Raw genomic sequence first — 14,723 nt, 5'->3', positions numbered from 1 at the left:
AAGTTCTGGGAAAAACTTTGATGCTGAGCATACCAAAATCCTGGACATTTTTTGGTATATCAAAAAGCCACCCAGACAAAGATGGGAGGACCCAAAAACAGGTTTTGGGAAAACCTGGGGAATATGGTAACCCTATTTTACTCCTCTACCCAAATATCTTTACGGCTCTCCTCTGGCCTATTTATTTGGTTTCAAAACCAGAAAATACAGATATGATCATTTTAGCATATGATAGATTTAAATTCATTCCACATGCTTAAATCATTTAGGTTCTGCGGTATGTGATTTTACTACTGCAGAACTACTACCATGTGGAACATTATATCAGTAGATACAGCACAACACTGCACAGTAACATAGTGGAAATTCATATTCAAAGACATAAAGGAGTAATGGACCATGGGATGGGTGAGTAGGGCGTGTGCTATGGTTGCTACATAAGGGAAGAAAGGAGAGGTGCTCACCAGCTTGCTGCTGCCTCTCCTATTACTGTTGCCTGCCAGCTAGCTGGTAACTATGCGTAGGGACAGAAATTACACATAAACCAGTATAAGTGACTGGAAACTGGTTCAAATCTATAACACAACAGAAGTTCAGTGCACATAAACCGCTTCAAAATGGCTGAAATGGGTTTAAGATAAATCTGGTTGGCTGTAGTATTAGACTTCACTGATTTTAGGTTCAATCAGTTTACTGAACTTCTGTCCCACCAGATTCAAGTTAATTCATAGTCCCGCAACATCCCAGGATGCTTTTGTACCTCCCCATCAACTCCCCCTTCACAGTGTCGGTAGGCTAGCCTTGGCCCAAGCTGTCTGCTTCAGCCAAGCAGGGAAGGGTTCTGTAGCTCCCACCAGCTTCTGACCTGAGTTACTGCAGGCATGTGGTTGCAGTTCCCAAATCAAAACTGAATGTCTGGTCACTTTCTTAATGATTCAATCTATGTATCTTAGACTAACCTGCAAAGAGTGAATCGATTCAACCTTGGGCTTTTTGACCGTCTGTATTTAGCAACTTGCGAGTCGCTTGGATTAAGTTTCCCAGAACACCTTGCATTCCATGAGACCGCACAGCTCTCTGCTCTGTTCCTGCACCTGTGACTGAGAGGCAAGAGAAGATAGGGGAGACTGGTAAAAGCAGGCTATCTAGGATGCTTTTTTTTTCCCATGCTACATATGTGGCTCACAGCAATGTTAAAGTAAAATGTGCCAAAATAAAGTAATAAATATTAACATGTGATTTAGAAAACAAGTCTGCAAATAACAGTCTGAAATGCTTACTTGCATTTTCTTTGTTGGAATTTAAGAAAAAAAATACAATCCCTATTAAAGAATTTTTATTGCTTCATAACAGGTGATAACATTTGCTTCATAGCACAGTGTGATAACATTTCCACTGGTTGCTGCATAGGAAGTGAATCAACATTGTTATTTCAACATTAACAGAAAGCTTTCTGTTAAAACAATTCCCTCTGTTCTCCCCCTACACTCTCATCCTCAGTCCTCTTTCTCCTGCCCCCCTTCTCTGAGTGGCAGCTTTGCTGGTTGTTTCTTGGTAAAATAGCTGCCATGAATATTTTCTTTTTTAAATTGCTTAACAGTTTAAGAAAGAGTCTTCCTAAACTTCTCAATAAGGGTTGGAAAAAATCATTTTATTCCACTAGCACGTGCATTTTTACTCTGGAAAGCAATAACGAAAACCATTTTAAGAGCTGCCCTAGGGGGAGGTGTGTTGGTCAGATGTCCCTGGACCTAGGAATTTAGAGGACCTTGTCACAGGCAACAGCAATAGCAATAGAATCAGAAAGTGCCTTGTAAGAAATCCAGGTTTAGAAGTATATTTATGATTCAATCTGCAGGGTGGAATTAGAGTGTGAGTTCTTCACAGACCTAAAATGATTGATCCATGAGGAGAGAATGCTGTTATACCAGCTACTAGTAGGCTTTTAAAGCCACATTAGTGGTGGTTTTGGAAAAGGCCATTTATTTCAGTAGAAAGAAAATAATCTGTTATGAATTGGCAGCCAGGGGAGCATAAGAAGTGGCAAACAGGACAGGGATAGGGCACAATGACCATTCCTCATTATTGGATGACAGACAGCATGTATAAAGAGCTTCAGTTTGCAAGGAAGATATTTTCTACGTACATAAAAATTTCAACCTCCAGTAAATGAAGCTGGCCATGCTAGGTGGCACACCAGCGAGCCTGTCTCTGTCTCTCTGTCTTTGTCTCTTTCTGTCTCTCTCTCTCTGTCTCTCTCTCTTTGTTGCTACCTTTTTTTCAAGGAACTTGTCTATCATAATAATCCAAATCTTATATTTTGTATTCTGTTTTATTCTTGGGAGTTCAACTTCCTTGAGACAGGTAATGAAGCAGTGTGCTTAGCCACACAGAGAAGTACAAAAAACATGCACCATTAGAGCACAGGTATATTGCCCTAAAGCATAATTAGTTTACTTGTGGTCTTTCCTGCATTCGCTTATACATTTGCAGTTTTTCTGACTTCAGGTAGTCTCATGCAAGCCAAATGAAGGGTAGAAATTGACCTATTAACCTATTGGCACAGAAGCATTTATCTTGAGAAAATACACTTGTTGGGCCAGACAGATCATGTCTTCAGTTATCCATTTAGCATCACTGAAATCACACTGAGCTACCTTTTGGATTGTTGCTGTATTACAGAATTTGTAACCATCTCATCCTGAACAGGAAGCATGTTCTTTTTTGGGCCAGAAGTGTTTGACAATTTATGATTTATCCCTTGGTAGTTAATAAACCTAGTAATAAAGATTAGGAACCAAAAGAAAACACTCGGCTTACAAAATAAAACTGTGGTAGGAACCTCATAGAAACACAGTATGTTCTCATCTTGTTGCACAGGGATTTACCTGCCTATGTCCCATACACTGAGAAGAGATTACCAGTTAATCTTAAAAAGGACAAACAATTAAAATAAGTTAATATAGTTGCCTAATAGGAACCAACTTTGGGAGTATTACCAAAGAAATAATATGTAGCAACAGCATCATCAGAAGTCTCTTAGGGATGGACTTTGTTATTGTCTGAAACAAAATATCCCTAAAGGAATATTTTAGCATGCAAAATATTAGAGGTGCTCACTACTCCCTTAATATCACCACTTATACCTTGTTGTGCTTTGGAACTGGTTTCTCAGGAAGTTTGAAAAGAGCTGTACCTGTTTTATAGATGAAATTAGGGGCTGGGAGTAGAAAGGATTATTCTTATAATGCCATGAAAAAGGCAAGGTTGTTAAATTGTTACAAAATATTCTAGTGATAATTTTTAGTTTTGATTATATTTTACATTATGGCTTCCATATGTTTCCAAGATCAATCAACCTTGCATAGAAGTGGGATTATTATAAATTGGTTACTTTTCTGTACTTCCACACTCTTAAAATATGTATCTGAAAATTTTACCTTCTCCAGTAAGCTGAAAAAAAGAGTAGGTATTACTTTATTTCTTTTTTCATATTGCATATATTTCTGCCAGAACTATGTTGATTAAATAGGGTGTACCTTAGTTAAGATGGTGCACTTAGAATTATAGGTATAGGTGTAGAGGCTACTAAATAAATGCATGTAATAATGTTACGTGATGTTTGATAACCAGGGATCCTGGTTTTCTGTTTTAAAAATAATAAATTCTGATAAAAATGGCAAATTCTCTGGATTAAACCCCCCAAATCTATGTTTTTTCCATGATTAAAATGAAATACCACTAATATATATATATATATATATATATATATAGGTATCAGTTGAACACAATATTTTATTGATATATTTACAATTTTGAAGCAATTTGGAAGTCTGCCACTGCCTCAATCACTGTATAATAAATAAATTCTAAATACCTATACATTTTGTTGTTTGATTTGGGGTTTTTGATCATGGAAAATAGAGCTCTGCCTGCCCCCTTTACTCACCAGGATGTGGGTCCAGCTGCAGCTGTCCCCCACCTACTGCTTTGTGGCACTGACCAGGCTTGATCTGGCAGTGTTCTGTCCATACCATTGCTCCTTATTCCCAACCCACAGCCTTCCAGCCCTGCTGGCGCCCCTCACTCTCCAGCCACAGCCCTACCTCCTCTGCTCACCAGCCCTGCTGGTCCTCCTTCCTCCCAAACCACAGCCCCCTGGCCCTGCCGGTGCCCCTCACTCCCCACCCACAGTGAGAGACACAACTCCACGCCACTGCCCCTGCTGCTGCCAGGTGGCATGGGGTGCTTTGCCATGGCAGTGTGGGGCTCCAAGCAGGGGTAACAAGCTTCCCTGCCCTGCCCCACTCTACCCTGCTCCTCTGGGTCCCGCCCACTAAGCTGCAGAGGCCTTGTGGAGGCAAGGTGGTTGGCCTGAGCCTGCAGTGGCCAGTATGCCCCTACCCTGCATGCAGATCTGGGGAGCACGTGTCCCTCATACCCACCCCCCGGGGTGCACTCAGCAGCAGGGAGCCAGCCCCCTGCACTGGCATGCAGATCAGCTGCACTCAGTCCTGTTCCACTCCCTCCCTGACCCCTGTGGCCACGCATTGAGGCCCCAGGCCCCAAGTCCTATGCACGGCCCCAGCTAGGAAGCAACCCCAGCCCCAGCCCTGCCCAGCTCCCTCCCTCACGATGAGGGCCTCAATTCCACCACCCTGCCTGCCTGCTGTCACCACTGCTGCCAAGCTTACCTGCGAGACCTGCTCTCTCCAGGCTGCCTGGTGGCCATGTGCATGTGTCCTGATGACACCGTTCCTGCTCCATGTACCCCTTGCAAGTCCGAACTCTGCCAGCCTTCAAGGGAAAACCCACCATTTCCCATATTTTTCTTTAAAGGAGAACATCTGGGTTTCATAGTTTCATGGTTGGAAGGGACCTGAGCAGATCAAGTCCAACCCCCTGCCATAGCAGGAAAAAGTACTGGGGTCAAATGACCCCAGCAAAGTGTTCATCTAGCCTCCTCTTAAAGACCCCCAGGATAGGAGCCAGCACCACTTCTCTTGGAAGTTGGTTCCAGATCCTAGCCCCCCTGACAGTGAAGTAGCACCTCCTGGGCACTCCTTAAAATGAGAGAATTCAGGTTTTACCACATTTTCTGCAGTGAATGGAAATCCCAGATCCCTGTTGATAACATAATATTGTTTTCATGAAATTAGTCATTTCATTTTTAATGAAATTAAAAAAATTATACAGAATCCTGGAGTGTCCCTAGCAAAATGAGACACATGTCCACCTAACTTCTGATGATCTTTGCTACTTAGATATTATTAATCTGTCTAAATCTCAGAAATGATAAGGAACAATACATTTTAAAACTATGAAATCTAATTCAATAGTTTATTTTAATAGTGAGGAGAGCAGTTGTTTCAATGGGAAAAGCACATATCATTGGGCATGCAGGTTGTCTGAGCTGAAGCTTGAACTCTGTACCTTGTTACCTGGGTTAGCAGTGAACTAGAAGTATTGCAGATGAAACTCATTCAGTCACTGAGGCAAAATGGAATATCTTACATCAGTCTCTAGTGGCTACCTCTCTGTAACAGAAGGAGTAGTACTGATAGGCCCTGGGAAGATCCATATCCATCTCTCCTCCCTTTGGCTCTGAGCCAGGGACCACTGAAGTCAGTGGAAACACTTTCCATTGACTCATGGACTTTAAATCACCACCCCCATGAAAAGGATTGCAATGCCTAAGGGATACTCTTGAGATTACCTGGAAGAAAATATGGCCTTAGTGATGGAAGAATCCAAAGGAATCCTGTCAGGAAAAATACAAAATTAAAGACCTTTGAGTGAGATCCTTAAACTTTTAATAGAGTTTCTGGTTCTGAATCTAATCCTAGCCTGCATACTTTCCCCTCCAGTTATACAGCTTCTAGTTTTAGTAGCTATGGATTTTGCTTCTCAAAACAACTCTCCAAATAATTCATCTTTCTTTTTCTGAAAATATATATCTAAAGACAACTCATGTTCAAATCCCCTTTTTGACCTTGAATTGCCTTTACAACTGAGAGAGAATGTGTGATGAGGGCTGATCAGAAAACAAGAATTCTGGTTTGGTTAAAAATATATATTTCAAAATCTGTTTCTGTTCCTCTTCAGAAGAAAAAACAACCTTTTTATCCTGTTTTGGAAAAAAATAAAGGGGTATAGGAAAAGATCATCTAACAGCCAGTATGATTATGGTACTGAATTGTGGGAGACATTTGTTCAAGCCCCTGGTTGAACAATGGCATTTGAGAGGGCTTTATACTATTGCATACCCTGGATTAAATCTATGTCTACTCTGAGTCTATACTAGTATAACCACAAGGACTTCAATTGTGTTTTTTAAGATTTACATTGATAGGACTGAAAGAAGAATTGGTGGCTGAAAAATTGATTTCAGCAAAAATATGATCAGATGAGAGAGAGAGTCAACCATATTAGTCTGAAGTGAGACAGAAAGAGAAGGCAGGATAGATGTGAACCTTATGTAAGATACATACCTACCCTCCCTTTTCCAGATGATCAATATTTTTAAAGGGAAAAAACCACATAAGCATTACAAAAAAACCACACCCCATATAACTATCTGAAAAATATTTTTGTAATTGAAAGTTCATTTTTATTTTTGTGTAATTTTCTTGTTTTAATGCTTACCAGAAATGAAAGTTTTGGGTTGTTGGGGTTTTTTGCCAGTTCTACTTATAACACAGGAGGGAACATATCAAAATAAACAAATGAGTTGTAAATTCATTCCACACTAGAAGTCCATACTATGATGTGCAAAGGCATCAGTTTGATTTGGATTACACTGAGATTGTGAGGTGGTAGCCACCCTCTATAATTAAGCATACAGGCAGCAGTGGATCACGCTGTAGTATTATGTGAACCATTCTTTGCCTGCTCCAACTTAAAAGCATTTGAGCATTATGTAACTTGGCAAATTCATGCCACTTTTAAAACTGTTTGTAGAAGTAATTAGCTTTTCTTAAAAGCATGTTATGAATCAATTTTTATTATTATTTAAAAAGTGCTGGGATTGTAAATAGCTCAAGCAAGATGATATAATGTTGAAATTCAGATCTCTGTTGGCTACCAGCTAGTCTGGTCTTTTGTACTAAATACATCTCTTGAACATAAACCTTTTATGATGCTAACAGTGATTTCTACCAGAATGCTGAAACTTCAACCTAACTTGCAAGCTCATTTCAATAACAACTTTGAAGATTAATTTTTAAATTTACAGTTTAGGAGATTTACAACCCTTTTCTGGCCTTAAATCTTCCAGGTGAGCCAACCCTGTTATTCAACACAGATCTCCATCAGTTAAGCTGACTAATTTAAAAATGGGCATTTTTTCATATGGGCCTAATTCACTTGAATTAGCTAGCAGCCTTAAAATAATGTTTGAAATGATCTATGAATATGTATTAGACCCTGATTTTTTTTTGTACAGTGTTTCTAACAAAATATAATAGTTTTATGTTTTTGCTTTATTCCTTGCTTCTTTCATTTGATGTAGTGATATCACCTTAAGGTGAGAAAAACTTGTCTTTTGTTACTTATATGTTACTTTCTGCAATGTGTGTGTTTTCCTTAACCTAATGTAAATATATCCTGTAGTTTAAATGCATGGTAATCGCATGCTGATTTTACATCCAGTCAGAATAAGTGTTAATGACAGAGTGTGCCTAAAAAACTTACTGAAATCTGAAGCAATTTACTCATTTCTCATAATCTCATTTACTCTGACACAAATCTAGGGTGATTCATTGAGAAAGAATGGGGTTCTCCTTTATTTCTATTCATGTAATTAAAATGTGAATCCTGCCCTCTGGGTTTATTTTATTATTAGAATGAATCTGGAGTTGGCAATAATAATATATCCCTGAAATTTTATTTGCCTAAGCTAAATATTTTACAGGCATAGGGAACATGTAAATCTGAAGATTTTTTTTAACAGATGGGGGTAAAATCAGGCTTATAAATTCTGTATCTGCAGAAACTACAGAAAGAAGGTGTCTTTCCTTGTAATCCCTCCAAAAGCATTAATAGTAATCAACTATTTCCTGCCACAGACATGACTCTGTAGTTGGGGGAGGGAACAGGACTGTTGTTTGTTTTGTTTTGCTTTTTACTAGAAAAAGTAATTTGTCTCTAATTCTTTTGGTATGGCAGCTTTTAAACACTCTGACTGAAAAAAAACAAGCTTGATTGTCTACAGGTTATATTTAGGTAGCTAAATGAAGCATGTGTTCCTTTTCTGAAGGTTCCTATTCTTCAGGTTGCTGATTCAGGCAACCACATTTGAAAATTGGCTCCTACATTCCTAGTATTATATTGCATAATGGAGACATAACCAATCACAGTCTTTGAAACAACTGATCTGGTCTTAAAGCGCTTACTGATGTGAGTAAGCTGTACTGTTGATGGATGTACTCCTGTGATTGAAGACTACAGGTTTTGGTCTGACAGGAGATATCCGTATCAGACATTATATACACTAGAAACAAAAGACACAATATATACCTCCATATCCCCACTTCCCCCATCTAAACCCACATACACACACATAAAAACATATCTACTATATAGTGTAAATGTAACAGCTACAATGTTTAAACTTGTCTGTTTAAAGGTCAGTCACTTGAACTTATATTTAGGCACCTACATAATAACCTGTTCTTTATTCTTGTTTGAAGTGTATATATGACCTGATGTGCATGGCTGTACCTATATATCTATATAAATGGATATATGGAATTAGTGTGATGCTTTAGAAAGAGGGACACCATATTCTAATTTTTATTCTTCATAATTTTTCTGTAGTATATGGTTTACATGGTATTACTTGACCTAAAAGTTATAATGCACATATAAGCCCTTGAGTATAAGCCTGAAAATATATAATACTAATGCCGTTTGTTAGACAGGATCTGTTTTATTTAACATTTCAGTGGTTTCACTGAAGCACGTATTATATCTATAAAAATAGTTCGTAGTGGCGCGTGCTATTTCCATTGTGAGAACTTTAAAGAATCTTCTCTCCTACTTGTATTTAACTATGCTTCTGTAGGACACAGGAAAGTATGTTTTTGCCGCTGTGGTTGCATCTACACATGCACTTTCCCATGGAGTTGACTAATTAGTTCCACAGTAAAGCATCACCATCTATATGTGCACCCGTTTTAGGGCACATTAAATTCATTAACTCTACTGCCCTATGGCAGAATAATATACACTGCCTCAACATACATATAGATGGTGACTGGGGTTGGATGGGGCACAAGGGTGTTCACTGTGGGGCTAGCTGGCAGGCAGCCCCCCGCGCTGTAGCATCCTCATGCTCCAGCCAGCCCCAACGTCACTTAATGCCATCACCCAAAGCCTGGGGCTGCCCCCTTGAGTCTACTGCCAGCATGGGGCTGCTTCTCCCCAGCTCTAACTGCTGCTGGCCCGGGTGCACATGTGTATATAGTGTGCCTGGGACCCATTGACTCCAGCATGAACTGCGCCAGAGTTTATTGCTCATGTAGATGCATCCTGTATGTGGTAAATATAATTTAAATTTTAATTGGATCCTATTCTAAATGAATTCCCCCTCAGCTAATCATATTAGGGGCAAAATGTACATATGTATTTATGCATCCATCCAGTGTACAGTTTAGTTTATGAAATGCTGTATAATTCTTTAGTGAAATAAATGTCTGTACTCCCAGCTTATCAGAATACAGTTTTTTCTTAGTGGTATGGTAAATATTTTGGTGTTGGAAAACAGCACATAAAACTAAAGCATCCATTTCATTAATTATTTAGAATGATAGAAATTAAATAAATGGTACACAAATTTGTCACATGATTAATGTCTTCATCTTAGAAAATAAATATTTTGTTGTCATCTTACTATATTGTGGTGGCAGTGGACATTTATTCTGTAGGTGTAAGGTTCTGTTGCATAATCACTTTAGGCTTGACTCAAACACTCTTGCTCATGGTGAAGAACTCCTTATTTTTCAACTGAAAAAACATTGATTCAATAAAATTATGTGCACCCAAATCCATTCCTATGAAATATTCCTATTTCATTTCTTTGAAATACCTTTCTCAGAAGTAGCACAACTTCTTTAACGTTCCTTATCATTCTTTCTTTTCTGCCTGGGAAAGTTGTGTAATATCCTTTATTAGAGGTTTTCAAGAAGAGATTGGATTCTGATATGCATACTCTTAGGCATCTATTTAGGAAGGTTTAAGGAATAGCAAATTCTGCAGCTATGCATGGGGTAGGATGAGATGATCCTTGTGGTTCCTTCCAACTGTATGATACTTTGATTTAAAAATCCTTTTGGCTGTGTCCAGACAAGCGCAGACAAGTGCGATTGCTACTTGTCCCTGGAGAACATCTGTGCCATGCTTACTCAGATTACCCTGGGAGGTATGGTGTTGCTGGCGAGGGGCTGGGTCCAGTAACTGTGCTGGCTCCAGCAGACTTACCTGGGGGCCTCCAGGACCTGCAGCTGCAGTACTCCTGCAGCTAGGAGCCTGGGCAGTAGTTGGAGTGTGGTTCCAGCTAACCAGGCTCGGATTTTGGTCAGCGTGCACTACCGCCATGTACACCCACCACTCTGCTTTTTTTTTTTGCTGTGGGTTTTTTTGACTCCCGAATCTCCTGGGGTCACAACCCTCCCCCTTCTCCCCTACTACAAGGTAGCAGTGTGGGGAACACCTCACATCCATTTGCAGTGTGTGGTGCTGCAGATGGGTCTGTGGTGCCACATACTGCACGTCCGTGCTCATCTGGACATGGCCTTCGTGTTTATTTCTCTTTTAGTTCACATTGGCATTTGCTAGTTGGATTCTGATGGAATATGGCAGAAGCTGATCAGGACCTTTCAAGTTGATACCACATTCAGACATGTCAGGCAGAATCCTTGAGTTAGATAGCTCCTTGGAGAAAGTACAGTTGCTGATTAGGGATGGTGCTCTTCATTATTCAGAGGTACATTAGGACAGTAAAAATATTTAATGGGGAGCTTGGCAATATAATAACTTTAACAGTCCCAGAGTCTTGGAATAAAATCTTTTTGTGTCTTTGAACTGAACCCTGTAATTAAAGGATTGTGGACAAAATCAAATGCAGAGATACTAGGATGGAAACAAAAGAACTTGAACTCAGAAGTGGTCGTTTAAAAACCAGTGGTTTGACTAAAATTGCTTGTAAATATTTAACCTCCTTTCCATAAGTAATCCTATCATTAGGTGCTGGTCAACTCATAAGGGTTAGAATAAGTTATTACTGCTAAGGGACTAAATGCTGATTTAGAACTTGACCAGCAGAAGAGTACCATGAGTCCTAGTTCAGAGACTGCAGTAAGGGAAAATTAGAAAAAAGACTGGGGGAAGATTTGTGCCCGAAAAGCACTGGCACAGCCTTCGTGCCTCATATTATTCTAGTCCCACAAACCATTAACAGTTCTTTGATAACATGACCTCACTGTCTAAAATCACTGCTGTGAATACAACATTTAAAAAATATATAGCTTTTAAGAAGGTGTCTTCAGTACTGTCAGTTGGAGAAGTTTGTTGTAATGTGTATTCTGGCTTTTATGTCATTCTTAAGATCCTGTAATTGTGTCCTACTAACTTTTGCAGCTGGATGAAGAGGCCTCGATGTGGTGTGCCTGACCAGACAAGAGGTAGCCCCAAATTTAACATTCGTCGGAAACGTTATGCATTAACAGGACAGAAGTGGCAACACAAACATATCACTTACAGGTACAAAAATGGCATAGACTTCAGCAATAGCACTGAACATTTATCAAAATAAAATGAATGTTTTGGAGATACAATTTGCTAAACATATATTATATGATGTTAAGATGTTTTGTATTTTGAAAATATTAATTTGAATACCCCTGGGGTAAGTACTCATGTCCTGTACAATCACTGAATGATTTTCTTGGATTTAAATTGTCTGCATTTATATAGAATATTCTTTGAAGCTTTTCAGCAACAAATTAACCTCCAATATGTCCTTAACTGTACTTTTCAGCCCTCTTGGCAACTTCTCAGGGAAAGTCACTCTAAAAGCTAGAACAAGCTAATGAAATGGTGGACTCTAATTTAAATATGCAAATTGGCCCATTGGAGGGAGGCAGCTGCTGCAAATGTACATGCCTCCAGGTCTGCTTCAAACTATATAAACGAATTTGATTAAATTTTGGTGAGTCATTGGCCCTGCCATCTCACTCCCTCTTAATAATGAACGTGAGTGGATATGGGCATATATGTGTTTTTTGTGTAAAACTGAATTTAACTTGCAGGTATCAGGGTTGCTCTACCAAAAGTGACCTTCTCTGGGCTAATAAAATACAAAACAATGTACTCGATATACTGTTGTCAGCCAAGACACTTCTCACATGTACACAGTATGTAACCCGTTATTTATCAGCAATGCAGAGGATTTCTGTAGAGTCACCTAGAAACATTGCATAAACTCACTGGGATTCTAGCAATATGTATCTAGCAAGGAACCCTGAACAGCACTGTGAATTTTCCAGAGATAAAAGTATCCTAAAGTTCACTAATCAATGTGGATATTAACAGCACTAATACTTTAATAACCTGCAAGGCCAGTGATCTCCTAGTCTGATTTCTTGCATAACACAGGCCACAGAATTTATGCAGTCACCTTTATAAATCCCATATCCTGTGGGTTAGGGGTTTTGTGGTTAACATTCAGCCTTGATTTAAAGATATAGAGCTGTCTCCATCACTTGACATGTTTGGTTTATTGACATCTCAATCCAGAAAAGAGAGTGAACAGAGTAGTGAGTAATTGACCTTTGTTGGAGCTCCTGTGTTGGACTTTGGAGTTTGAGGGTGAGGGTGCATGCATGGCAAAGACACGAAGTTGATAGAAACTTAAGAATTGGTGGAAGAGACTTGTAGAGTAACAAAGAAAGTAAAGATAACTGGATAGACATTATACTTGACTGCGGACACTGGCTATAAATGTATGAAGTGTTTCTTAATTGAGCTCATGGGAATAGAGTTAATGCTGGAATTCAGATATGGTCATGAGTAGGGATCCTGGTTTTCTCTAATTAAAAAAACCCAATTTTTGGTTAAAAAAATAGTAACCTGAAATCCACATTTCCTGTGATTTAAATGAAACACCATTATATAATGGTGTTTCATTTTAATTGCAGAAAAATGTGAATTTGAGGTTACTTTTTCTTAACTGAAAATTAGGGATTTTTTTTAAATTGGAGAAAACCAGGATCCCTGGCCTTGAGGACATAGAACAGAGAGGAAAGAAGAGAATACACACGCACAAGTGAAGAACGATTCTTAGACCCAGAGGACAGTTTCTTAGACCTGTAGAGTAACCCAGGGCAAAAGAAAAGACTGGTTATTGGAAGAAGAATAGAGTTGAGAAACAGGTTTCCTAGACCAGAGATAGAGAAGGAGAAAGAGGCATAAATAAAAGACTGTGACAAGAAAAGAGAACAACCAGCTCCAGAGGAGGAAAAGGTATGATATAGAGACTGAGAAAGCAAGAGCAAGAAGGAAGAGAGATGTTTAGAACAGAAGGGAGAGAACCAGAGATTCACACTAATATCTGAAAGAAGTAGGTCTTTCTATTTGGAACTTCCTTCTTGAAAACAACTGCCAGGCCTATTACAGGAGTCAGTCCAGATAATAGAAAGCCATACTGCCAGCCAGGAGTAAAGGTATGAGATACAGACCTGAGGTTGATAAGTATCCTGAAGGGAGTAGGAAAGAATACACTTATCATCCTTCATATTGGGACAAATGAAACTGCAAGATTTGCAGTGGAAGTGATCAAAGATGATTGGATCAGAAGATGCTCAAAGAACCTCAGGCAGTTTTCAGCAAAATTTTTCTGGTCCATGGAAAAGGAGGGAGGAGGAGTAGAAGATCACAACTGTTGACAGACTGCATTAGAACTAAGATATAGGGAAATTTTAGGATGTTCTAACATTGTGATGCACTCATTGAAAAATAGCTTTTCTTGGGGGATACCCTCCACCTCCACCCGAATATCTGGGAAAACAGCCTTTTAAGATTGAAACTGGTAAGAATGATAAGGCTTTGGGGGACGTTTGTATAAATTCACAACAAGTTTTAGCACACAGGAGGAGGGCAGTCAGAAAAATGAGAATACACCAGTGCGTAAAGTAATATCAGTGAATGGAAAGATGGTTGATAAAGAGAAATGAAGTAGTTGGGTAATACAGTTAATGAAAGGATTGTCCCTAATATAGCTAGGGCAGGGCTGGGTGATTATTTTGGGCAGAGGGCCACTTACTGAGTTTTGGCAAGCCATCGAGGGCTGCATGACAGGCAACCGGGACAGAAAAATATTAATTTTCTAAATTTTTTAAGGGCCCCACAGGCTGGGTAGAATGGCCTGGCAGGCATCATCTGGCCTGCGGGCCTCATTTTGCCCACCCCTGGGCTAGGGAATGAGCTATTGTCAGTAATAGTTTCATAGTTTGTAGGGTCGGAAGGGACATGAGCAGATCATCGAGTCCAAACCCCTGCCATGGCAGGAAAGAGTACTGGGGTAAAACAGCTTCAGCAAGGTGTACATCTAGCCTCCTCTTAAAGACTCCCAGGGTAGGAGCCAGTACCACTTCTCTTGGAAGTTAGTTCCAGATTCTAGCCGCCCTGACAGTGAAGTAGCGCCTCCTGATATCTAGCCTAAATCT

General features: G+C 39.5%; 1 protein-coding gene across 2 annotated transcripts in view; it reads left to right on the top strand.

Annotated features, from left to right (window-relative positions):
- Positions 1 to 14,723, top strand: part of MMP16 (matrix metallopeptidase 16) — a 287,844-nt gene that overhangs the window by 150,510 nt on the left and 122,611 nt on the right. For both annotated transcript variants that reach the window (XM_019550163.1, XM_019550171.1), the window contains exon 3: positions 11,638 to 11,760. In XM_019550163.1, the coding sequence (XP_019405708.1) occupies positions 11,638 to 11,760 (123 nt within the window). The remainder of the gene's footprint in view (positions 1 to 11,637; positions 11,761 to 14,723) is intronic.

Source organism: Crocodylus porosus, unplaced genomic scaffold, assembly GCF_001723895.1.
Source record: "Crocodylus porosus isolate Cpor-Errol unplaced genomic scaffold, CroPor_comp1, whole genome shotgun sequence".
NCBI lineage: Eukaryota > Metazoa > Chordata > Crocodylia > Crocodylidae > Crocodylus > Crocodylus porosus.
Note: the sequence above shows the minus strand (reverse complement) of the source record. Positions and strands in the feature narration are given on the sequence as shown.